Source organism: Indicator indicator, chromosome 10, assembly GCF_027791375.1.
Source record: "Indicator indicator isolate 239-I01 chromosome 10, UM_Iind_1.1, whole genome shotgun sequence".
Classification (NCBI taxonomy): domain Eukaryota; kingdom Metazoa; phylum Chordata; class Aves; order Piciformes; family Indicatoridae; genus Indicator; species Indicator indicator.
The window spans coordinates 15,345,515-15,371,580 of NC_072019.1; the positions used below are offsets into that span (position 1 = coordinate 15,345,515).

At 44.8% G+C, this 26,066-nt stretch overlaps 1 protein-coding gene across 1 annotated transcript in view; it reads left to right on the forward strand.

Annotated features, from left to right (window-relative positions):
• The first annotated feature begins 3,536 nt into the window (after positions 1-3,536).
• The window catches only part of NIBAN1 (niban apoptosis regulator 1), a 63,659-nt gene continuing 41,129 nt past the window's right edge, over positions 3,537-26,066 (forward strand). Inside the window, exon 1 of the mRNA XM_054384276.1 lies at positions 3,537-3,591. Coding sequence (XP_054240251.1) covers positions 3,537-3,591 — 55 coding nt within the window. The remainder of the gene's footprint in view (positions 3,592-26,066) is intronic.

A 26,066-nucleotide genomic window follows, 5' to 3' on the forward strand; every position in this document is an offset into this window, starting at 1 on the left:
CTGGAAGAGGCTGCCCAGGGAGACGGTGGAGTCATTAGCCCTGGAAGTATTTAAAAGATGCATGGATGTGGTGCTGAGGGACATGGTTTAGTGACAGTAGCTTAGCAGCTGGATGTGATGATCTCAAAAGTCTCTTCCAACCTCAACAGTTCTATGGTTCTGTGATTCTATGATTCTAAGGTTTTTTTTCCTAGCATAAACAATTCTATGATTTGCAACCAAGCAAGGTAAAATGATAAACTTTATTTCAAATGTGGTGTTGTGTGAGCACTGGGATTCCATGAGTATTCAAATGAGGGCTGGTTACATGTTGAATGGCAAGAAAACATAACTGGGAAGAAATATCAACTCTTAACTTTTTTTTTTCTTTAAGGCTACTTTATCAAAATTTTATTTTTGGTTCTCCAGCCAGAACAGCTGTGATTCTTTGAGAGTATCTTCCAGACAGATTTTAAGGCTCCTTCTAACCTTTTGAAAATAACTCACAAGTTCTCTCACGTTGTTCTGTGTTACTCAGATGGAAGGGATTCAGAATAGATTTCAACCAAGTGGCTGTCCTCAGAAAAGAGATGCTTTTATCTTCTGACTTATCTCTTCAGTACTACTTTCTGCAACCTTGTTTTGTCTTTCAGACAATAATAATTATCAGTTTCCTCTAGCAATAGCTAATTATTATTTATCCACAATGGTTTTATTATATTTGCAGCTGTCTTTTCCCACAGCACCTTGTTCCTCTGCTTACAGAAGTCTTACAACAGCTACCTCCCTTGGAGAAATCTTATAAGGTAGTTTTGGGTAATTACTTTGGATAATTACTTTTTTCTCCCAATGGAGTTCATACTTTAATGCTTCTGACTGATAACAAATTGTGTTTCTGAGGCACCCAAGAAGGCTGTGGGAATACACACAGGATGAACCCTGTGGTTCCCTCTGAGACAAAGGGTGCAGTCAAGTGCTATTATGCAGCACATCAAAGCAACTTGTTCCTTGGTATGACTTCTTTACAATTAGACAGTTGTTGGTATGCAGGAGAAGTAGCCAACAAGGTGGCAGTGATTTTCAGTCCCTCTGATGACATATCTGCAGTTTGGTAGCCCTGTGGCTGCATTCAGGACAGTGTGTTTGGCTAACAACCACTGGAAGATTATGATGATGGTGCACTCATTTGCGTTGAGAAAGGATGTCCTTATCATGTCTATGTCTGCAGCACATCAGGGTTGCATTGCAGTTCTCCCCATGAGGAAGGTGATTGTGGAGACAACCTCTTTCTCCCTCCCTCCCAAACAGAGTTGGAAGCCAATACAAAATCAGGCAGGATGGTGACTGTGCACTGAACCTTTGGGGTATGAGAGCTCCCACTACTTTAATTGGCTGCCACCAGAAGGTCTCCCTGGAGCCTTCTCTCCATCCTATGGGATGGAAGAGCTCCATCATATTGCCGTTTAGGATATCATACTAAACAGGTGTTTAGAGAAGGAATGCTTTAGGGGAGTAAAAGGAAAAAAACCCTCAAAGATCATGATTTTGCAGGAGAAAACATGGGGAAAAAGTTGTTGTGCCTCAGGTGGTATTTTTGTTTTGCAGTACAGATATGTTCTCAGAATGACATTTAACATGGCCAATTTCTTACTTTGAGAGGATGGGTTTGTTCTTAAGCATCAGAGAACTAGAATAATGCATATCTGTTCCTGACTTTGCTCAGATTCTCACGGTTTCTTTTTAAGATGCTTAAGATACCACCTTTGCCATTAAAGCATAGCATTTCCCTATATTACAAGGAAAATTATGGTCTTCAGTTAGCTGGCATTTGTGAAATGCTTGGGGATTTCAGGGATAAGGTATTACCCAAGTATAAAATAGTGTAATTAAAGGACCTGTTCAGCTCTCCTTTTGTTTTGACCCTAGTAATTAGAGAGGAAGGTTTCCCATGCTGTGTGCACACTGACATCTATTCTGGGGAATAAAGCTTCTGGGATTTGGCATATTTTCATCTGCTAGATGATGAGACAGACTAGTAATCCCATTTACAGCTCATGAATTTTCCATAGTTTATCTCTCCAGACTCCTGGAGTTGTCTTGCATGCTACATGTGACTGTATGTTATGAAAGTCTTCTCAAACAGCTGATAAAAGATATGCTGCACTCCACTGAGGCTGAGTCCTTCTCCAGGTTAACCCCTTGAAAATGCATCATAGGAAATGTTATTTCCTCATCTTAGTTTGCTCCTGCAGCTCAAGGATGGGCAGTGAGCAAGATGTGGTACCCACTCTTCTGAGAGCAAGTGCAAAGTGCTCAAGCAGAGCTCAACACCCAAATATACTGATAACAGAGTCTGCTGTCTGATTAATATTTGACCCAGACAGGCTGGAGAGTTGGGCAGAGAGGAATCTCATGAAGTGCAACAAGGGCAAGTGTAGAGTCCTGCACCTGGGTAGGAACAACCCCCTGCACCAGTACAGATGAGGGGTAGCCTGCTGGAAATCAGCTCTGTGGAGAGGGGCCTGGGAGTGCTGTTGGCCAGGTTGCCCATGGATCAGCAATGTGCCAAGAATGCAAGTGGTCTCCTGGGGTGCATTAAGAAGAGAGTGACTAGCAGGTAGAGGGACATCCTCCCCATCCACTCTGCCCTACTGAGGCCACACCTGGAGTATTGGCTCCAGGTCTGAATTCCCCAGTTCAAGAGAGACAGGGAACTACTGGAGAGAGCCCAGAAGAGGCTACAAAGATGCGGAGGGGCCTGGAGCATCTCTGTGAGAAGGAAAGGCTGAGAGACCTGGGTCTGTTCAGCCTGAAGAAGAGCAGCCTGAGAGGGAATCTGATCAATGCTTAGTAAGAGATAAAGGGTGGGGTCAAGAGGATGGGGCCAGGCTCTTTTCAGTGGTGCTCAGTGACAAGACAAGGGGCAATGGGCACGAACTGGAACCCAGGATGTTTAATCTGAACAGGAGGAAAAACTTTGGTGTGAGCGTGCTGGAGCCCTGGAGCAGGCTGCCCAGAGATGTTGTGGAGTCTCCTTCTTGGGGAGGTTGGACTCGATGATCTGCACAGGTCCCTTCCAACATCTACCACTCTGGGATTCTGTGGGCAAAAGGAGACAGCAGTGCTGTGCCTTTTGATGGGCCAAAGAAAATCTTTGAGGTCATGGGTGCCAAGGGGCACACCCTGGCCTGGCAAATGGACACTGCCCCTGCAGATCCTGCTGGTACCTGCTGCCAGCCCCTGCTCCCAGATTTCCAAGACAGGCGAGGGACAACCCTGCGGCCTCTCCAGGGCAGGGCTGGATGGTGGGAGACAGAGGCGGGAGGAGCGGAGTCCGACCAGCATTGCCGACTCAGGACCCAACTCCTTTTGGCGGCGACGGCGAGCTAGAGGCGGCGCCTGAGGGAGGAAGCGGGCGCAGAGCGGGGCCGGGCTGAGCTGAGGCGAGCTGAGCCGAGCCGGGCCGGGCTGGGCTGGGCTTCGCTGGGCTGGGTGGGCCGGGCTGGGCGGCAGCGGCGTTCCCCGGCAGCGCTCCGGCGGCCGCGCTCGCCGGCAGCATGGGCAGCTCTTCCTCCAGCCTGCTGGACGAGAGCAAGTGCACCTACATCCGAGGTAGGCTCTGCAGGGGAAACGCGAAGCGGCCGCTGCCTCCCCAGGCTTCTCCGCAGAGCTGTCTGGGGGGAGAGCCCACAGGAAGGCACGCGGGGGCAGCCCCATCGGGGCGGGGGCCAGGCGCGGTGGGAGCCCCTGACAGCGGGCTCGGCGGGGTTTGGGCTGGTCCGGAGCGGGACGGTGTCTGATGAGGTTTCGAGAAGACAGTTTCTTAAACGGCGATGCTTTCAAGGATTCTTTGGGTGAGTTGTGGCGAACAGCAGACAGTAAAAAACTTTAGAATACGGCGAGATATGAGCTGGAGCTGCCCTTGTGACGGTTCAAGGCAGCGGGTTTTGCCGAGGTGTATCGATCAGCCCTGCTATCCTGATGTCTTGCAAAGCCCACTGACGGCAGTGGGGAAGTTGCTAGTGAATATTTATTATCTGGAGACTTTCAAAACCCACCTGGATGCATTCCTGTGTGACCTGCCCTAGGTGACTCTGCTTTGGCAGAGGGTTGGACTCGATGATCTCCAGAGGTCCCTTCCAACCTCTAACAGTCTGTGATTCTGTGAGTTAGGTGAACTATTCAGACTTGTGCAAGAACTACTTTTTTTCCCCATTTATATGTTGAAAGAGAAAACAAACAAAATGCTTTAAATTTATGCATATTACTATTAAACTACGAAGGAAAAGGGCATAATTCCGTACTTTGGGGGCTACTTTTGATATTTGAGCAGTTAAAGGATGAAATACATCTGGCTCTTGCCTGCCTACCTACATTCCTTATCTGCAAACTCGCAGGTAAAGTATTTACAAAGCAAATTTCAAGGCTGGAGATTTACAAGCGAAATCAAAGTTTGCGTGTGAAAAGGAATCCCTGTTCCAGAATATTATGTATGCTGCATGTGAAGCCTGTAGGAGTCCTCACTTCTGGGGGCTGGGAGATCAAACACATCTCAGACCAGAGGGTGACTCCTGGGTGGTGCCCACAGCTGAGCTTGTCCTTTTATTCTGTTGCTTTGGGATTTTTTTGTGGTGTAGGGGAGTGCAAATGTTGAACTGCTCCTCTGTTAGGACTCTTTTGAAATCGCAGTGGGTCTTTCAAGAGATTCCCATAGTGGGAAAGATGTCCAAATATTAAATAGCTTTCACCCAAAAAGCAGTCAGCAAAAAGCCACTGGCCTCTCATATGGGTGTTTTTCTCCAGTGCTCCCTCAGGTTTGCTATTTTATGGCCCACTGAGGGTGGTTTCAGGTCCCATCAGAGCCATGAGGATGCAGTCGCCACGGGTTTCTTTTTTGCTTTACACTCATCTCCACACTGAAGCCAAAATTGTGATTCCACAGTTATGCATTTCAAGTTTTCTGGTCCCTGAATGAGTGGGGGCAGTTGTGAGCCTGTAAAATCTGATTTATAATTACTGCCAAAAGAAAAATAGGAAATTCAGGGATCTTACTAGCTTCTTAACAGCTGTGCAAGAGGAAATAGTGCAGGTCTTTGCCCTGGACATCTAGAATTAGAATAAGGAGCTCATGCCAGAGGGTTGGCAAATCCTTATCTATTTGGACACATGTGAAACTGGACTGGATGCCTGTATGTGAGATTTCCCTGTAGTTCGAAGGGAGAGAGCCTTTGCCTTGCAGAGAGCTGTGCAGCTTGTGCCTATAACATCTCTGCAGAGGCAAGTGATGAAGCAAAGTCACTGTGAAAGAAGGAATTGGAATATTGTGTTTACTCCCGGCTCAATTGTTGCTGTGAGGATCACCCTCTCTGATCTTGCTTTGAAAAATAATTAATGAGGTGCTTTGTGCAGAGGCAGCCCAGAAATTAGTACTTCAAGAAGGAAATCAGGAAGAGCATCTTAAATCAAAAGAGAATGCAGTCCAGCCGACTCACCCAGCCTACTGTTCGTGTTGAGGCCGGAGTCTGCAAGATTCAGACACTGTTTATCTGTCTTAGATGTCTTGGTCTGATGTATTTCTAAAGCACTGCTGTGGTGGAGCTCTCCTCATTCAAAGAGGAAGCTGGCTGAATCACTGATTCTGGAGATTGAATAAGCAGCAGGTATTTTAGCTGGCACCCTCACAGCAAAGTTTTTCCTCTTGTTCAGATGAAACCTCCTGGGTTCCAGTTTGTGCCTGTTGTCCCTTGTCATGTAACTGAGCACCACTGAGAAGAGTCTGGCATTATCCTCTTGACCCCAACCCATTAGCTATTGATAAGCATTTATAAGATCATGATAGTGTAATTTAATTTCCTGTTGCTCTAATGATGATTTTATTCCTCTGAAGCCATGCTCCTGCATTGTAAAGCCTTACAGTGTATTTAGATAAGCTAAAACACAATATATCAAGTGGAAATGATGAACTGAGGACTAAAGGGCTGGGTGGAATTTTCAGCAATAAACTGATGCAGTTTCTTCATCAACATATGTACAAATCTACAGACTTTCTGATTTCGTAGAATCACAGAATGGTTTGGATTGGAAGGGACTTTAAAGATCATTTAGTTCCAACCCTCCTGCCATGGGCAGGGACCCGTCCTCCTAGACCAGTTTGCTCAAGGCCCCGTCCATCCCGGCTTAGTACACTTCCAGGCTTGGAGCCTCCACACCTTCTCTGGACAACCTGTTTCAGTGCCTCATGACCCTCACAGGGAAGAATTTCTTCCTCATGTCTGATCTAAATCAAGCTGCTTCCAGTTTGAAACCATTCCATGGCTTTGTAGAAGTCCCTCTCCAGCTGTCCTCGAGGCTTCCTTCCAAAAGTCTGTTTGCTCATATAGTTTGAGGGATGAGAGGAGAACAAAAGAAGGACAGAATGGATATGCTGTGTAAATCATGTAAAACAATGTGTAAAAAGATATGCGTAGGTGTCTCTGTGAAGCAGTGAGAACATGGCCCTCGGCACAGGCACCCCCAAGTAGACCTTGGGGGATGCTTTGCTCTGTGCACTTCCCTGCAGGGGACTAAGCACTGAGCCTTGTCAGACCAGTCAGAGAAATGAATCTGGAGAAAGTCATCAAGGCATTGCTGAACACAAAGGCTGTTTTTTCCACCTTAACCTGCTTCATCTTCTTAAAGAAGTGATAGTATTGAACCAGCCAGACGTCAAGTTGTTGAGAGCTCTGCATGCTTGTACATGGAGCAGTACCTTAAGGCATCCCCAAAAGTCAGCTAGTAAGTTCATTGACCTGGGTAGGTGTGTTTCTTGCAGCAAATAATACATACAAGGAGAATATTTGGTGCCAATATGTGATCTTTGCAGTATGATACACGTGAGGCTGTGTTTGAGGACAGGGAAGTTTGAATCAGGGACAGGTACTTCACAAGCTGCTTAAAGACTTACTTATGGAGGGTAAATGTTTTGCAGAACTATTCTTATACCCAGAAAATCTCTGTTAAGAAACTGTTTATATATTTATGTATATAAAATGGAGGTACATTTTGCAAGCTGTCACAAAATCTTTTGTCTTTCTCAAGTAGAAATGTAATGCAAATTGGTCATTACTGTAGGAAGAAATCACAGAATGGCTTAGGTTGGAAGGGACCTCAGAGGTCATCTACTCCTACTGCCCTGCCATGGGCAGGGACACCTCTCAACTACACTTGGTTTCTCAGGGCCTCATCCAAGCTGGTCTTGAACACCTGCAGGGATAGGGCATCCACAGCCTCCTTGGGCAACCTATTCCAGAGTCTCACCACCCTTGTACTGAAGAACTTCTTCCTAAGATCCAGTCTAAACCTACTCTCCCTCAGCTTCAAACCATTCCCCCTTGTCCTGTCTCTAGATACCCTTATGAAAAGTCCCTCTCCAGCCTTCTTGCAGGATTCCTTCAGGTATTGAAAGGCAGCTACAATGTCCCCCAGAACCTTCTCCTCTCCAGGCTGAACAACCCCAGCTCCCTCAGCCTATCCTCATAGCAGAGGTGCCCCAGCCTTTGGATAGTCTTTGTGGCACTCCTCTGGACTCATTCCAACAGTCCCATGACCTTCTTAATGATAGTCACACCAGAACTGGACTCAGTATTTGAGGTGGGGTCTCACAAGAGCAGAGTAAAGGGGAAGAATGACCTTTCTTGACCTTCTGGTGAATAAAATGTCAGTACTCAATATTCTTTTCTCCTACCTGAAGGAAATTCATGTTATAGTAAAATAATGGAGGAAGGAGTCATCAGAAACTCCTGTGAGCTCTGGGGACAGCTTATGTCCACTGGGAGAAGGTGGGTGGAGGATATTTAGGGGAAGAGTAGGAGGCTGGGTAGTGCCAACAAGGAGGAATGGGGCAGAAAGCCAGACTACATGCACTGCAGCATTGCTAGTCTTGAAACCTTAGCAGTTTCAATGGTATCATCTGTTCTGTGTAGCACAAGCTTGTTTCCATACCTATGACAAAATATTTTTTCCATATATTTAAGATTCTTGAGATATTTGAAGTCAACACCCATTATAAGCAGTAAAATGATATAAAGCTCCTTGAAATGACAAGAATTTTTTATAGTCATTCCTTTAGATTTTGGACTGAGCCTTTTAGAGAGAAGGGAGGACTTGCAGCAGAGATAATCCTTCTTTGTAGGGTTTTGGGGGGACTACACAGGACTTATTCAGGACTTACTCAGGATGGAGTTTAAAAAATGGCAGCAATAATTAGAAGACTGGGAGTTGGTCATGTGAAAAGAGTTTATTAAGAAAATTCATGCTTTCAGTTTGATGAGGCATGGGCTAAACTTGTGATGGGAGGTGTTGGATGGGTGATTTGCCTAATGATATTTAATGAGGGTACACCCAACAGGGAGCAGTGCAGGGTGGTAGTGGGGAGTGATGGACTCACGGAACTGGGAAAAAGATGAAAGTGCTTGTTAAAACAACTTAGCAATGTGCCCTGAGAAGTTGGGCTGTGGGTTTTGAGATTACTGATAGGAAAGTTTTGCTTTGGGTCTCTATTAGTAGTCAAGAAACAATCAAGGAAGTAGGTCTCACACCGAGGAGAAGGCAGAAATGGCTCTGAGAGTGTTACCAATTTTCCATGTCTGCAATCTCAGCAGCACTGGTAGTAAGAGACCAAGCTCTGCTCTGTTTGGACCAATTATTTTTTCAGTTTGAGAGGGGGAGGGATCTCAAGCAACCAATGCCAGTAATTTCAACATCTATACCTTCAAAAGAGTTCAGCATACAAACAACAGAACTTCTCTGAAGACTGGTTTTCTAATGACCATCTCCAATCTACCCATTTCTATAAACATCAAACTGGCCCGGGGACAAGGCTTTGTAGCCCTTCGCTTTTGACTTGCTTGTTTAAATGAAGCTCTCCTTCTTCCCTTCTTTCCTCCCTCCTTCCATTCCTGCTCTCCTTCCTTCCTTTCCCTCCTTCCCTCCTTATCCTTCCTTCCTTCCTTATCCATCTCTTCCCTCCTCCAGGCAGATGGGGCAGTCTGGCCAAGGGACACAGTGATGGTGCTGTGACCATGTGCTACCCAGGGATGCATCCTGTGGGTTTCCTCATTGTTCATCAGATTTTGCTGAGCAGACCTTCCAGCCATTCTTTTCAGCTGACAGTGAAAGCTGTTAGGTCATGTCTGTAAGAAATTTCATTTGTTTTCCCTGTGAATTTCAATATGGTACTAATTAAGATGGGGTTTTGTTGCACAAGGACGAAACATTTTAGCGTCATCGTTTTCATCGGAAAAGATCTTTAAGATCATTGAGTCCAACCATTATCTAACTCTACAATGGCTGTTGTTGAACCATGTCCTTCAGCACCACATCTCTGCCTTTTTGAAACACCTCCAGGGATGGGTATTCAACCACCTCCCCGGGAAGCCTGTTCCAGTGTTTGAGAAACCTTTCAGTAAAGAAGTTTCTTCTAATATCCAACCTAAACTTCTCCTGGTGCAACTTGAGGCCATTTCCTCTTGTTCTATTGCTTGATAGCAGGGTGAAGATACCAACCCCACCTCACTCCAGTCTCCTTTCAGGGAGTTGTTGAGAGCAAGAAGGTCTCCCCTCAGCCTCCTTTTCTCCAGGATGAACAACCCAAGTCCCCTCAGTTACTCCTCACCAGTCCTGTTTTCCAGACCCTTCACCAGCTTCACTGCCCTTCTCTGGATCTGCTCCAGCACCTCAATGTCTTTCTTGTAGTGAGGGACCCAAAAATTGAACACGTGTTCCTACTAGGTGCAACATACTCAGAAAGAGAAGAGAGACTCTTCCTACTCTGTCATGTTTTAGAAACTGAAGAGGAGCCTCTTTACCCGTTGCTTAAAAGGCAAGAGAAGGAAATCACTCACTAGCTTTACAGGAAACCATCTGAACGAACAGGAACCATCAGTGCTACAGAGGTGATCCCACCAGTGTAGGGTGAGGTAACCCAAGTGCCTGACCACAGCTCTGGAGTGAAATTCTCCTGATCAGTCAGCCATGAGCAGGGATGTTGGAGAATGGAAGAATAACTTGAATTGTGGAAAAGTTGGCCTTTTATGAACAAACACTAAGGCTGGATCTTGGATTTTCTGCTTCAAGCTGTGGTGATGTCATTCTGGTTTTGATTTGGTGCATGACTGCCGGTACAGCAGAGCTCTCTGAAACATCTGACTGCACTTACTGCTTTTTCTCTCAGCTTGTTACAAGATGTCTCTTGTGGTGAGGAAATCCTGTCTTTTGTTTTCCATAGGTGAATATGGCTGTAGCATCTCATAGAGCAGGAGTGTGGTGTCTCTCTGGACATAGAATCATAGAATCATTTAGGTTGGAAAAGGCCTTCACGATCATCAAGTCCAACCATTAACTCTGCCAAGGACACCATTAAACCATATCCCCAAGCACCACATCTACACTTAGCAGCATCTACTTCATAGCATTTACAGGGTGCCTTTCATTTTTGTGTTCTGAGGCTGATAGTCAAGCTGACAGGATTTTTTGTGATTCTCAAAGTCTAATAGGCAGAGTAGTATTTTTTCTTTTATAAACATGTATTGAATCAAGGATTCATGAATATGAAATAGCACTTAGCAAGTACTATCTAGTCCAATCCAAACAGGACAAATAAATACCCATGGCATGAAAAAAATGAAGTAAAATGCATAGAAAATTCAATTTTCAGTAAGGATATGAGATTCTGTTCTTCATTATATGCACTTGCTAAGTTTCCAGGTTCTTGGAGATCTCAAGAAATTAGATTTTGAAGGAAAATCCTTTTGGCTTTACTTGCTTGCTTGAAAGTTTCAGTCCTCAGAGAGGTTGTTGCTGTTGAGCCAGGGGCAGATTTTCATCCAGTAGTTCTAATAACTAGTGTTGGAAGTGAGAGGCAGCTTTTCTTTAGTTCTTAACATTGTTTCATTCAGGGAGGCAGGCACTTCAGTTCAGCTTTAGACTGAATGCAAGTGGAAGGCATCCAGGGATATGATTGATGGGAAAGGTATTTGCCACCCAACCTGAACAGAATTTGCTGTACTTGATAGTGTTCATATTTTAGCTTTGGGAGGGTAAGGCTGGAGGCACCTTCTCTGTTAAGTTTCCATTTCGCATACAATCCCATTTATTAACATCTTCCAAAGTACCCTGAGCAATTTTGGCAGTTTCCAGTTGTGTTGTCTTGCAGTGGCCATGGTCAAGAATTTCCCTCACTAAAGCAGGAGCTAAGAACTTGTCCTTCTGTTGGTCAAGAAACAGATTGTCCATTATTGCATTCCATTACCTTCTATGAATGGATGGACATTTTCCTAAGCCCAGAAATCTGTTACCCATTTTGTGGCATGGCTCCTCATTCTGCCAGAGTCTCTGGGAAGCTGGGTTAGGCTCCTAACCTTGAGGGAGATTCTCCTGCCACTTTACTCTGCCCTAGTGAGGCCATTCTGCACTACTGTGTCCAGTTCTGGGGTCCCAGGGACTTTTTACAAAGGCTTGGAGTGACAGGATGAGGAGTAGTGGTTTCAGACTGGAAGCAGCTTGATTTGACATTTGGAAGAAATTCTTCCCCATGGGGGTGCTGAGGCACTGGAACAGGTTGCCCAGAGAAGCTGTGGAGACTCCAAGCCTGGAAATGTTCCAAGCCAGGTTGGATGAGGCCTTGAGCAACCTGGTCTAGTAGGAGGTATCCCTGCCCATGGCAGGGGGTTGGAACTAGATGATATTTAAGGTTTCTTCCAATCCAAACCATTCCATGATTCTTTGATTCTATGGTGTACAATGTAGTGCATGTTACAGAGCTTGTGTTTGAAAGTGGAAAGGTGATTTTTTTACTGCAAAAGAGACCCTTTTTTGGATAGTGTAAGTGAAAGAAACCACTGAGTGGTAGGGGAAGGCATGTGGCATTTTTATGCTTTTCTGCTCTTGGTGTAGAAAAAATTATGTACAGTATTGAATTAAGTGTGGTTATCAATGGAAAGAGCTTCTTCTTGATATAAAAAGCTTGACATATGCTCACCTTTGCCCAAAACCCCTGTGACTGAGAGAACACTATACGTGTGGAGGCTTCTGCTCTTCTGTACTTAGTATTTTCCAAATTCTCAAAGACTGGAGATCTTTAATTAGTGTGGCTTGGCCACAATTGATGAGAGAGTCTTTGCATCTGATAGAAATTGTATTGATATTAAAGTGAGAAAAAGCAAAGTCTGAGATGATGAAAGCAGCTTTGTTGCTAATACCTTTGGGCAGTAGCAGCTGCAAAGCCAGTGTCTGGATGGAGAAGGATGACATTCATGAACAATGTGGTCATGGTTGCTTTCAAAGAACAGCAGCATTTCTCTCTGCAGCTTTTCCTTTTGGTACAATCCACTTGCTGTTCTCTTCACACTTAAAGAACAATTAGAAGTGGCTTCAAGTTTTTGAATGTGCACTGTGCAAGCAAGCATCTTAGTTGCTTTTGCAGTTAAAGGACAGCAAAGAAATGAGGCCAGCTCTTACATACAAGTAGGATTAATGCTTGTGGAAGTGGCTCAGATTTGTGTGGATAAAGTGTTCACCTGCTTGGTGTTCTAAAAATTTGATCCTGTATTTTTTTATTACTCTTGTGTAGAAGTGTAGTGCTGATTCCATACTAATGCTGAACTCAATATGCAGAACCCAAGATTTTCATAGAACCACAGAGTCACAGAATGTTTGGAAAGGACCTCTGGAAATCATCAAGTCCAACCTCCTCTGCCAACCAAGATTCACATAAAGAAGGTCTCAGAGGAATATGTTCAGGCAGGTTTTGAATGTCTCCAGAGATGGAGACTCCACCACCTCTCTGGGCAGTGTGTTCCAGTGCTCTGTTACCCTGAAAGAAGTTCCTCCTCATGTTTAGATAGAACTTTTTGTGTTCAAGTTTGTGCCTGTTACCCCTTGTCCTGTCACTGGGAACCACTGAAACAGGACTGATCTCATCCTCCTGTCTCCCACCCTTTAGGTATTTATAAACATTTATGAGATCCCCCCTATTCTCTTTTCCAGACCAAAAAGCCCCAAGTCCCTCAGCCTTTCCTCTGGTTTCTGGCCAGTCAGCATGCCAAGAGAAAACACCCACATCAGTGCCTGGCCTGGTTTTGGACTCTCTGACAACATCAGCAGTGGGGAAGCCTTTTCAAGTCATAGTGGACTTGTAAAGAGATGATTGAAAATGGTCTGAGACTGTCAGTTCATAGCTCCCTCAGTGCTGCTTTTTTTTTCAGCTTCATTCTGTTTTGTCCTTCCAAGGTCAATGCACGTTTTGACTGGGGCTGTCATGCCTTGCAGAAAAGCTTACCTATGCCTGGTGTGGGGGACATGTTGGTCCTCATGAAGAGTGTTTGTGGTACAAACAGTGCAAGGCAATCCTTGTTTCTGGTTGGTTACCGTTTAAGTGGGCAAAGCACACAAAGCTAGAGCAAAAGCCCAGAGAAATGAAAACATGGGCCCAAGAAGTGCCAAGATAGGGAGAAGCAGCCTGTGCCCATCTCCAGTGCTGGGTCAGACCTCTGCAGCACCTCCAGCTGCATTGTGCTGACGTGTCTCAACCAGGCAGAATTAACAGCTTTTGTATGTGCTGGGGGTCAAGTTGGACCTTCAAGCCCTCCTAAATACTTCCACATCCAACCCTAGGAAAAACTGTCTGCAGCATCTTTATATTATAAAACCGTCTGGGCTTTCCCTCAAAGTTTTATGTTCCCCAGGTCAAGATACTGCAGGTTTTGTGGAGCTCGAAAGGCAGCTCTGTCTGTGCATTCCATTGCTAAAGGGCCCCTGCTCCCTGCCTGGGATGGCTCATTTGCTGCAGTTATACCTTCCTGGATTTACTACTGGGTTAGTTCTGTGTGCTGGGGGATCCCGGCTAAAAATAATATTGCTCCCATGCTGTATCTGGAAACTTGCTGCCTGCCAAGCAGCTTCTGCTTTTCTTTTCAGAGATATGTGGACATTATTGCTTGAGATTTACAAAAGATGCCCCCACCACCCCTCCACTCAGCATCCAGCTCACTCATCCCTGTGCTTTTAGCTACAACTCTTCTTCAGCGCCTCTCATCTGTTATCTTAGGAGGCAATTCAAAGCTTTATGTGCTCTTTTCCTTCCTTTCCATGAGACCACAGTTGCCATTTGTGCTGTGGTTCTCTGCAGGACTTTGTTGCAATGGTGATAACTGAAGATCTGACACTTGAAGCAGCGTTGGGGATGTTGGTCATCTTGGGTGAACGTTGCCTAAACACCCACTTGCTTTTACCAAACATGGTAATATATTTTCACTTGATATAAAATCATGGAATTGTTTCAGTTGGAAAAGACCTCTAAGACTGCTGAATCCAACCATCAACCTAACATCACTGTGGCCATTAAATCATGGCCCAAAGTGCTATGTCCACACATTTCTTGAACACCTCCAGGGACAGTGACTCCACCACCTCCCTGGGCAGCCTGTGCCAGTGCCTGACCATATTCCACATAAGAGGACAGGCAGGAATTAATCATCCCCAGGCAAAGATTTAATGTCAGGGTCTGTGCAAAGCTTAAAAAAAAAAAAAAAAAAAAAAAAGACTTTCTGTGCTTTTAGGGTAATCTGCAAAGTAATATCACTGGCAGTAATTTAGTCTGCCAGGCACTTCTCACTGTTTTCAGTTGTAAATGAAGCTTTGCAGTCTTCAGCTGTTCAGGTTGAAGTTTCCATGCTGAGCATCTGCCTCAAACTGTGTGAGAAAACTGCAGCTAAAATGGATGGGATTTTTCTGTTTGAGAATTAAGCCATAGAGAAATGTGTTCTTCCTTTCTGGTTGTTCTGGTTAGCAGCTTAGGTATATCCTGCAAGAGGAGGGAAGTGGCTAGGGGCTGTGGAGCTGGGATAATGGAGTGAGAAGGCTTTCTAACCACTTCCAGTCTTTACCTGCTGAAGTAAATCCCATTTTTCCACATTTGCTCTCTGTGCAGTCTAGCAAATAGCTGTGAAACCCACAGCTACCAGCAGCTCTTGAGCCCTGTAGCAAAGGTGATGCCACAAAGCAAACACAACTTTCTACCATGTAAGCTTACTGTGTTAGCTGAAAAGTTCTGTAGATCTGAACCCCTGAACCCACCACCAAAGCTTGAGGAAGACCATGGTGCAAAGGCAGTTTTTGTGTATATTTTGCTATTGGCTTCATTCTGTAGGAAGCCCCAGATTTGTTGCTTGGGTTGTTCTTTTTTCTGTTCTGAGACTTCCTGTACACCTGCCAAGCTCCAAAGTGTGCAGGCATCAATCAGCTGATCTTCCCACTGAGATACTGTGATAAGTTGTGGTATTTTGTTTTATGCAGGAGTTCTGGCTATTCATTTAGGGTTTGACAAGCTTATTGCTGAGTTTTTCAGGGAACTGGCTGTGTTAATGCTCTCCCCAGATTTCCAGCTGAGCTCCAGCTGTGCTCAATTGTGATTTTGGGCAGTCAGCACTTCTGTAAATCAGAAAAAGAGGTTGACAGGAGGCATCTGGGAACTTCTCCCATCAGTGGCATATGCTTTGTCCGCTTTACAATTTGTAGCAGACACAGAGACAGGATCTGCTTCTTTGGCATGGTGTTTACCTGCCTTAAAAAACAACCAGGTCACTGCTTTTTCCAGCTCACCTTGCCACAAACTGAATTTCAGAGCTCTACAAAGAATGGGACAGGTACCATATGAAGTTGATTAGAAGATGGTATTTTTGGATGTGACTGGAAGAAGCTGTAATGACTTCTGCTTCTGCTCCATCAGTCTCTGACATGAGTGTTTGAGGTTAGTGACGGTTTGTGAGCATGGCTTGGAGGGAGGTACCCAGATGTCAGGGTTGCATTTGATGTGTCTGCAAGGAGGAGCCCAAGAATCATCCAGATTGTGAGCTAATCCAAGCTGATGGTGCTTTTGGAGGAGAAAAGATCATAGAGTCATAAAATGGTTTGGGTTGGTAGGGACCTTTAGAAGTTATCTAGTCCAACTACCCTGCAGTCAGCAGGGACATCTGCAACTAGAGTGGGTTGCTCAGAATCCCAAACAATGTGGTCTGGAATGGCTCTCTGGGCAACCTGGGCTTTAAGGTCTCCCCAGAGCTATCCCTTCTCCATGCTGAACAGCCCCAAATCTCTCAACCTATCCCCATAGGGGAGGTGCTCCAGCCCTCTGAGCATCTTTGTGGCCCTCCTCTGGCCCTGCTCTGTGGTGGATGCTTCCCTTAGGGAATGGCTGCAGTGTGCATGCTTGTTTTCATGGTAGGTAATTGCTGTGCTGCTGGAGGGACCGTAGGTATTTCATTAGCGCAGCAACCCCATTGCCAGGCAAATTGTCCTCATGTGGGATTTCCGCAGAATCTCTATGAGGAAAGGTCCCCATGCTGTTGTATGTGTTTCACTGTTCTCTACCACAGCTTCAGTTCCTTCCTCCTGTTCTGGAGTTTCAGCTGCTTTTCTTAGCTGAGAGGTGGAGTGCCCAGCAGCAAGCTGCTTTCAAACGGATGTCCTACCAAACCCAAGGGAAGCAGTGGAGAGGAAGAGCGCCCAGAACAAAATTGAGGCCATATTTGCTGTGAAACACACCCGAAATCTGTGACAAAAGAAGCTTCTGTAGAAGACTTTGGAAATGGAACATTAAGGGATTGATGTGTTTGTGATAATCTCTTGGGAGCTGTGGCCAAGTAGTGGTGACAAATGGTAAACTGAAGCAGCACTGGGATTAGTTGGAGGAAGGAGTTGGGTTAAAAGTGAATGAAGAAGGAAGGTGCCCATCTGAATCTATCACCAACTTCCCTTATGTGTGGAAAAAACCACAAAGCTGTTCAGCACATCTGGTACCAGAATGGAGATGTCTAAAGCTGAAACCACACTGAGATACAAGGCAGTTACCAACGTAAACAAACATACAAAGCCAGTGTGTTGGGAGGAGGAGAAAACATGACCTGAGAAGTGTGAGCAGGAGCTTGTGGTTTGGTAGTTATTAATGTTGCTACACGGTTCTTCCTTTGAGTGCTGTCAGTGTTTAGGCAGCAGGAAGTGTGGTCAACTGAAGAGCTGCTCTGCTCTTTCTGTACCACTTGGCATTGGCAGCTGTTACTTTCATGAATATAAATCAAAATCAGACCTGCCTTGGAGGGCACTCTTACAGCCAGACCTGGCAGGTTGCTGGGGCTGAGCGGTATAGGTGAGCACTGGATGGGTTTTTATTGTTATTGATGGCAAAAGAGTGGGTTTTAAGATGAAATCCAACCTCTGTGATAGCTGAGATGTCTGGAGTTCTGCTGCTGGAAGGGACATCCCATTTTTTGAGAGTAATTGTTAAGAATCAGGGCTGGGCCAGCCACTAAATGAATGGCAGACTCTCCATGAAGCCCTTTGCCTTTCTAAATGGAAGAGAAAAGGAAGAAGGGAGAGAGATTGATGGGGCGGGAAAGAAACCAAACCAGCTGGGATGGAAAGAAGAACAATACCATGGAACAGAGACACAGAGACACAAACCAATACAGAACCCAACCCCTGATGGCAATAATGGTATCATTGGCACCACTGATGCTGGGGGCAGGCACTGGGGAAGTCCCAGACTGGACTCAGCAGCAGTTTGGAACCAGATTTAGGAGCTGGATTCTGGAACTGTATTTGGGAACACACAGATTGTTATGGAAGGCAGAACAGAGAGAGTCTTCTTGGGACACTGGCCACTGAAGAAGCAGCTTGACCCTGGTGATCCCTCAGATTTCGCCTGAAGATGCCATCCCTGGGATGAAATCCCTTGTTGGTCAGTTGAGGGTCACCTTCCTGTCCATTCCTCCCTGCAGGTGCCAATTCTGTCTTCCTGCACCCCTAGATGGGGCACAAGATGTGGCAGTGCCCTTGGTCTGCCCAGGAGGGTTCTCAACTGATAGAAGCAGCCTTTGGCTGTTCAAATGTGCCCCAAACTTCAGAAAGTGCCTCAGTGAGCAGAGACTGAGCTGGGAAGTCTCAGCACTGGACAGTGTTGGTTCTGGTCTAGCTCAGACCAGACCACTGCACCAAAACTCAGTTGAGAGCTAAATCTGAGGATGTAGGAGATGTCAGGTTGGGTTTCTGTGATCACTACATATAGCAGTGTAGGCTGAATCAGTGCCAGAGATGTGAGTGTGCACAGCTTTGGGAGGATGTGAAAGCTGTATTTCAGATGGGGCCCATCTCTCTCTATTCATATTCTTTTGGATAATGAGAATGGAGACATCTGTAAAAAGTAATAAGTCTCCTTTCCTTCCAGAGTAAGGCTATGAGTTTTCCAGCTGCTGGCTAAGACAGGTTTTCCTGTTGAAATAGCTTTTGTCTGAGGTAAGTCTAAAACAATATGGTTATGGTAACTGAAAATATTTCTTTGTCAGTGTTGTCCCTGTTAGTTTTAGTTGTAAATCCAAGGATTTCTCTTCATTGTTGCTTCTCAGAGCAGCTGTTAGATTTTTAAAACCTTGTGGAGCCTTCCAGTGAAGTGCACACTGCTGATCAAATGCAGCGTTGCTCCTAGCCTGTGTTTTCTTTACCATATTCTGTGGCTCATTAGCTTTTATCTTCAGAGTGGATTCTCATGATTGTAGAACAGGCTTTTGCTTTCCTTCAGAAGTCCTCTGTCATCTTGAATAATGCAAAAGCAAGGCCCTAACAGCTGTTCAAGTGGTTCTTGGTGGCAACCACAACAGTATGGACTGGGACATTGATTTGTCAGCTGACACCGTTCTGTATTTGTAAAACTTGCCTGGGGATCTTGTTTTAGCTCTGTGGAGTTTAACAATTGGTTTATTAGGCATCTCTCTAGTGTGTAGCTATTCCAGACTGAGTGGTATGTTAATCAGAAGATATGCAATTTGTATACAGGAGTCAAGGAAAGAAAAATCTATGTTTAAATAATGAGTTTTTCCAGAGCAGTTTTGCAAAACAGGTAGTTGTAAAGCGTGTAAGAAATGCCTTCTGATGCAGCTAAAAGCCTTTTTTTTAAAATTTAAATAACTTCTAAAAAAATAATGTGTTGCATCTTGTGTGTTTCTTTACTATAATTCTGTTTTCTTTCCATTTCAAGATGCAGTATTTTGGAACTTTAGAAATTTAAGAGTTTAAAAAGCATATTGTATCACTCTTGAATCTAGGTCTGCATTATCTCCTCTGGCTTTCTTTGCATTGCTCTCCACTAATTGTTCTTGAATCTTTCCAGTGGTGACCAGTGACAGGGTAAGGGGCAACAGGCACAAACTGGAACCCAGGAGGTTTCATCTGAACAAGAGGAGAAAATTCTTTGCTGTGAGGGTGCTGGAGCCCTGGAGCAGGCTGCCCAGAGAGGTTGTGGAGTCTTCTTCTCTGGAGATATTCCAAAGCCACCTGGACATTGTAGTCCTGGGCAACCTGCTGTGGGTGACCCTGCTTTGGCAGTGGGGTTGGACCAGATGATTTCCAGAGGTCCCTTGCAAGCCCCACCAAGCTGGGATTCTGTGATTCAACAGTGTTTGGGAGTGTTTTGAAGCCCCACTGGATGCTGTTAAGTGGGAAAATATTTCGTAGAAGTTCAGTGCTTATCCTGGATATCATCAGGCTGGTGAATTCTGTCAGGCCAAATGAAGAGAGAAAATTGATTTATGTGGCTTTCCCTGCATCTCTTTCTCAGAAAGCCACAGATTGACTTGCAGCCACCATGAAAGAATGCAAACATGGCTTGAAATTTAGTTGTCATCTGCAGGCAGCCTTTTGGAGGAATTCCCATTTGGATGAGGTTCAGAATGAGCCTTACTCTGTTAGAGGCAGTTTGTGGATATTGGACACTTATGTGGGCTCATGGTAAAGTTTTGCAGAGCAGCCCTGCAGAGCCTAAAGCAAAAACCAGACCATCTTGGAGGCTCTGCTTTATCTTCTGCTATCACTCAACTGAGGGCTTTGGGGAAAGACACAAAGAAAAATCCACTGTGTAGTTTTGGCCTTTCAAAGCAGCACCACAGCATCACAGTTGTTGATTATTATTCAATATCTGCTCTTTCTTATGAAAACCTGCCCTAACATAAGCATTTTGTGACCCTTTTTGCAGCTGAGTAGATAGGAGCTAAATATGTTTAAAGTAGTATTGCTAATGCTTACTTTTGCCTTCAGAAAATGAAATGTAGTCTGATAGACATAAACTTGCCAGATAAACCTCTTATCAGACAAAAGCTGTGTTCTATTCTTATCAGCTCTTGCACATTGCATTCTTAGGGCTGGGTTTTTTTCTTTCTTACTCCCCTAAATAAAACAATTTACTATACGCTGAAAGACGAAGAGTTTAAGTTGTGGATATTAGGAACAATTTCTTCACAGAAAGGATTATCAAGGCCTGGAACAGGCTGCCCAGGGAGGTGGTGGAGTCACCATGCCTGGAGGGATTTACATGACGTTTGGCTGTGGTGGTACTGTGTAGTGGCTTAGCAGCAGTGGTGAGATTGCAAGCTCTAGGTGAGCAGTTGGACTTCCACCCCCAACAGTTCTATGATTCTATGTGAACACACAAAACAGAGAACTATATTCTTCTCCTAAAAGAGAGGAAATATCAGCAGCCACATTGATAAGAGTTCAGACTGGATTGATGGGGACAACTTTATGGAGACCCATGATGGAAGAACGAAAGCTTACAAAACCGGAGCTCAATGATTGTTCATACAGAGGCAAGAGTGATGAAAGCAGTGTTGAATGCACTAATTGTGCTGTTGCCACCATAGATATATACCAGGTGTGTAACCTCTGCTGGTTATGTGTTGCTACAAGTTGTGGTGTGTGAACAAGTACTTTTGGCCTGTCTATACATGGAGGTCCTACTGAAGACCTCAAGGGGCACAGGATTACTGTGAACCAGCAGGAGAGCTCTCAGTGAACCATTTCCAAGTAAATTCTCAGGAACAAATTTCCTCTTTTAATAATAACCTGCTGGGCTGTTTTTCCAAGCCCAGAAGTTATGTGGTCCTACTGTACAAACACAGTGTTGGAAGAAGGTGGTTTTGATTTGTTTTTTTTTTTCTTTCAAGTTGTGTTTTGTTGTCACAAGGCCTTCTGATTGTGAAAGATAAATGGAGAGGAAACCAGGCAACTTAGGTTTTTTTTTTCAAAAAGGAAGGAGCACTGAAACACTGAGGCGGAAGAACTGAGTGGCTGAGGAGACTCAGACACATTTAGTGAGGGAGACAATAGCTGACTGGTGCTTCTTCTCAGGAAGTCTTCTTAGAAATGAAAAAGCACAAACACCAGTGCCAGTCCTATTGTTTTCTCAGGGATGCTTTCATGAACACTTGAGGAACTGAAACTCATCCAGGAGGGAGTAGAGTGGCTGGAGTGTAACCCCTCTGAGTTGGATTCCAGTGTGTGTAAGAATGTTTGAGTGAAACTAGCACCATGGAGGAAAGAAGTCTGGAGAAGAGAAGGCTAAGGAGAGATCTTACTGTTCTCTACAACTACCTGAAGGGAGGTTGGAGTGAGGCCAGTGGTGGTCTCTTCTCCCAAGTAACTAATGACGGGATGGGAGGAAATGTGCTTAAGTTGTGCCAGAGGAGGTTTAAATTGGACATTGGGAAAAACTCCTTTACTGAAAGAACAGTGAGATGTTGGGACAGGCTGCCCAGGGAGGTGGTGGAGTCACCATCCCTGGAGGTGTTCAAGAAGCTGTAGATGTGGTACTTCAAGATATAGTTTAGTGGTCATGACGTTGGGTTACAGTTGGATTCAATGATCTTAAAGGTCTTTTTCAACCTTAATGATTCAGTGATTCTAAGACAACTTTGAGACTCCATCTGTGGAGTTGTGTGCCACCACCTTCCTGTCAAAGCAAGTGACTATCATAGCTATGCCTGTCTGGAAGTCACAGTCAGAGACTTAGTGGGGCTCTAGTGTTTCTCTGAATTACAGATAAAAATAGAAGTCTGAAAAAGAAAATAAAAAATGTCCATCAGTTTGCTGGGACAAAGAGTAATTAGACCTTGAACACAAGCATTTGTGCAGGAGTCAAAGGTCTTGATTTGTATGTGTCTTCTGCTGTATTTCCATCAAATTGTTTCTGAACACCGAGTCTCTTCATAGTGGGGGTTAGAAGGGATCTCTGGAGATCATCCAGTCCAACTCCTCTGCTAAAGCAGGGTCACTCACAGCAGCTTGTCCAGGATCACAATGTCCAGGTAGGTTTGGAATCTCTTCAGAGAAGGAGACTCCATTAACCACTTGGGCAGCCTGCTCCAGGGCTCCAGCACCCCTGCAGCAAAGAAGTTTCTCCTCCTGTTCAGATGGAACCTCCTAGGTTCCAGTTTATGCCCATTGTGCCCTTGTCTTTCACTGGACACCACTGTGAAGAGTCTGACCCCATCCCCTTACTCCTTGAACTATTGATCAGTATCAATAAGATTTTCATAAATAAAGAACATAGCTCTTTTTCCTTTTCTCCCTAAATACCCCTAACACATGACCTTGTGAACTGTGAGTGTTTCTTTTACCTCTGGTGATGTGAATTATTGGCACTGGCAGGCTGTAGGAAGAGCAGAGCAGACCTGGTGAAAGTGAAGGCAACCCTTCATCTCTGATACTGCTGCAGCTGCAGAAAGTTAGAGTTGGATTTGGTTTTCACTTAACTTCTTTCCAAGAGAAAATGTCCAGAATTCATTCCAAATTCACTAGCAGAAGGTATGCTGTTATTAGCCAGGTTCCAACTGTTACCCAAAAGAATCAAAGGCATAAACTCTGAAAAGTAGGGAATGATTAATTAACTTTAATAGGTCCTTCTAGCTTTGTAACCCCCCCCCCAAAACAAAACAAACACACAAACAAACAAAAAAAACCCCACCAAACAAAAAAAAAAACCCTCCAGAAATGTGCAGACCACTTTCTTTCCTTCTTTTGCAGTGCTTTAAAAATACTGAGGTCTTAGTTATGGCCTTGCTCAACTTTGGATGGCAGAAAAGAGGGAAAAGTAGGCCACTGGCAGGTCTCTATGTTGAGAAGCCCCAGGCTACCCATTGTCTTCTGTTTGCTTGTTTCCCCTTATTTTCACACATTTTGCCTCAGTTTCTCTGCTTCTGCCCATGGAATATTCCTGGACTAAATTATTAGGGACTTTGCAGCAGTTGCCTTGCTTTCATGAGGAAAAGGAAGACCTCCTTAACTCTGTTGCAGCCAATTCTGTTTCTTTTGCACCTATTTCAGAGCTGCAAGAGAGCAAAAAGCAGCATTCTAACCCACTGGGACTTTCGGACAGTATCAACCACAGTAGTAGAGTCTGAGTACAGTGTGAGTGAGAAAACCAGACCTGCTTATTCAGACCAAGGTTGTTTTGAAGGGTGAGAGGAAATGTGATTGAGATCTTACAGCATTTCAGTACCTGAAGTGGGCTACAAGAAAGCTGTGGAGGGACTTTTTACAAGGGCTTGGGGTGACAGGATGAGAGGGAATGGATTGAAGCTTGAGGACAGCAGATTTAGACTGGAGATTAGGAAATTCTTTACAGTGAGGGTGGTGAGACACTCAACAGGTTGCCCAGAGAGGTCATGGATCTCCCGTCCCTGGAGGTGTTCAAAGCCAGGTTGGATGAGGCCTTGAGCAACCTGGGGGTAGGTGTCCCTGCCCATGGCAGGGGCTCGGAACTAAATGATCTTTAAGATCCCTTCCAACCCAAACCATTCTATGAATCAGTGTTTCTTCCTCCTGTCATGTCAAGCCAGGCATTTCCATAGTTTTGAAGAATCCTGGATCCGGGCGGCTCAGGCTGTGGTGCCACTTCTTGGTGCCTCTCAACTAACTTGAATTATTTAAAGCTCATCTACCACATCACAGAGCTGTAGTTTCCCTTCCACATCTCTAATCTTCACTGCTTTACATGGGCTTTGGCAAGCAGATGCCTGTAAGAATCCTACACTTGTTTTCTAACTCTTCACTTTTATTGATGCTTTTTTACAGCACGGGAAGAAACCTACTTCACCACAGCATAATGTACCAGTGCTTCCTTTTCTTCTGCAGAATTAAAAATTCAGTGAGCAGTGTGGTTTGGTTGGCTGGGAGAGGTAGAGAAGGCTTTATTTGTCAAATGGACAAACTTTTAGTTGCATGAATATAGATTTAGGAATCATGTTAATAGATATTATCTTATTTTTTTCCTGAACATCAGACCAGACTGTCAGCAAGGAAAATTCATCTAGTTAAGGCGTAGAAAGATTGACCATATATGAGAAAAAAATCATTTAGAAATGCCAGAACTAAGAAATATTTTTCTAGTGATTCATGTCATAGAAACAGAGGATGGTTTTCATTGGAAGAGACCTTTAAGATCGAGTCCAACCATTAACCCAGCACTGCCAGGTCACCGTTAAACAATGTCCCCCAACACCGCATCTACAGAGCTTTTTAATCCCTCCAGGAGTGGGGACTCCACCATTGCCCTGGGCAGCCTAGTCCAGGGTTTGACAACCCTTTTGGGGAAGAAATTTTTCCTAATGTCCAACCTAAATCTCCCCTGATGCAACTTGAGGCTGTTTTCTGTTGTCCGATCAATTGTTCCTTGGGAGAAGAGACCAGCCTCCATCTGGCTCCCTTTGAAGGAGTTGTAGAGAGCCAGAAGGTCTCCTCTTAGCCTTCTTTTATCCAGGCTGAAGTACCCCAGCTTCCTCAGCTGCTCCTCACAAGATTTGTGCTCTAGACTTGTCACCAGCTTCATTTCCCTCCTTTGGACCTGCTCCATCACCTCATCAAACACCTCACAGTTCAGTGGGAAAAAAAAATTGCAAGTAAAGGGGCCCCTATGCTACCTGTTCTCATTTTGTTAGCCCTTTGTAATTTTTTGGCATATGTTGAAGAGAAATGGCATAACATACTACCATTGGATAATGGCCTTCTGCTACAATGCTTAAAAAGTGATGCCTTCAAGGGCAGCCCAGTGCTCTGAGAAGTCCATCTGGGTTGACTTACACTGGACTGATGGAGAAAGGACTTCTAGTATAAAGGGGGAACTTTAAGACTACAGGAAGGTAACCTCCACATAACAGTCCCCACGTGGTAAATGTGTGTCTATATTCATTGCTATGTCCAATGTCATATACACCTTTGAGTAATTTTATAAGAAAGCTGTCTAGCATGGCAGAATTTGGGCAAATAATTAAGGAAATAAAGAAATGAGTAAAAATATCTTCTAGATATCTCCAGGTTCCTCAAAAGCAAGGTAGGAGGGTTGTGCCCCTCTGCTCTGCTCTGCTGAGACCCCACCTGAAGTGCTGGTGACACCTCTGGAGTCCTCAGCACAGGAGAGACATGGAGCTGTTAGAGCAGGGCCAGAGGAGGCCACAACAATGCTGGGAGGGCTGGGAGTCCTCTGCTGTGAGGCCAGGCTGAGAGAGTTGGGGTTGTTCAGCCTGGAGAAGAGAATGCTCCAGGGAGACCTTCTGGTGGCCTTTCAGTGCTTAAAGGGGCTGATCAGAAAGCTGGGGACAGACTTTTATCAGGGCCTGTTTTGACAGGACAAGGGGTGATGGTTGAAAACCAAGAGGGAGATTTTGACTAGAGAAAAGGTAGAAATCTTTTACACTGAGGGTGGTGAGACCCTAGCCCTGTTTGCCCAGAGTGGTGGTAGATGTCCTGTCCCTGGAAGCACTTGAAGTGATTTTGGATAGGGCATTTTGGAGGTGTCTTAGCTCACTGCAGGGGTTTGGACTAGCTGACTTCTAAAGGTCCCTTCCAACACAAACCATTCCATGATTCTATAGTTCTGTATGAGCACACTCCAGGAGTTGCACAGAGTTACTTTCAAGACCTGCCTGGATGTGTTCCTGTGCGACCTGCCCTAGGTGACCCTGCTTTGGCAGGGAGTTGGGCTCGCTGATCTCCAGGGCTCCCTTCCAACCCCCACCATTCTATGAGTCTATGATTCTTGAAATCTGTGCCATAATGGTGCAGCCCAGGATAAAATCTAGCCTCATTTAGTGTAACACTTGAGAAAGATCTAAGTATTCAAGCACAGTTGTGCAAAGCTGGAACACAGCCTGTTATTGTTGGCTCCTCCTTTGCTGTGGATCAAGTTTACATGAACTTACAAATGTGTTTGTTTAGCTTGCCTTGGAAGAGAA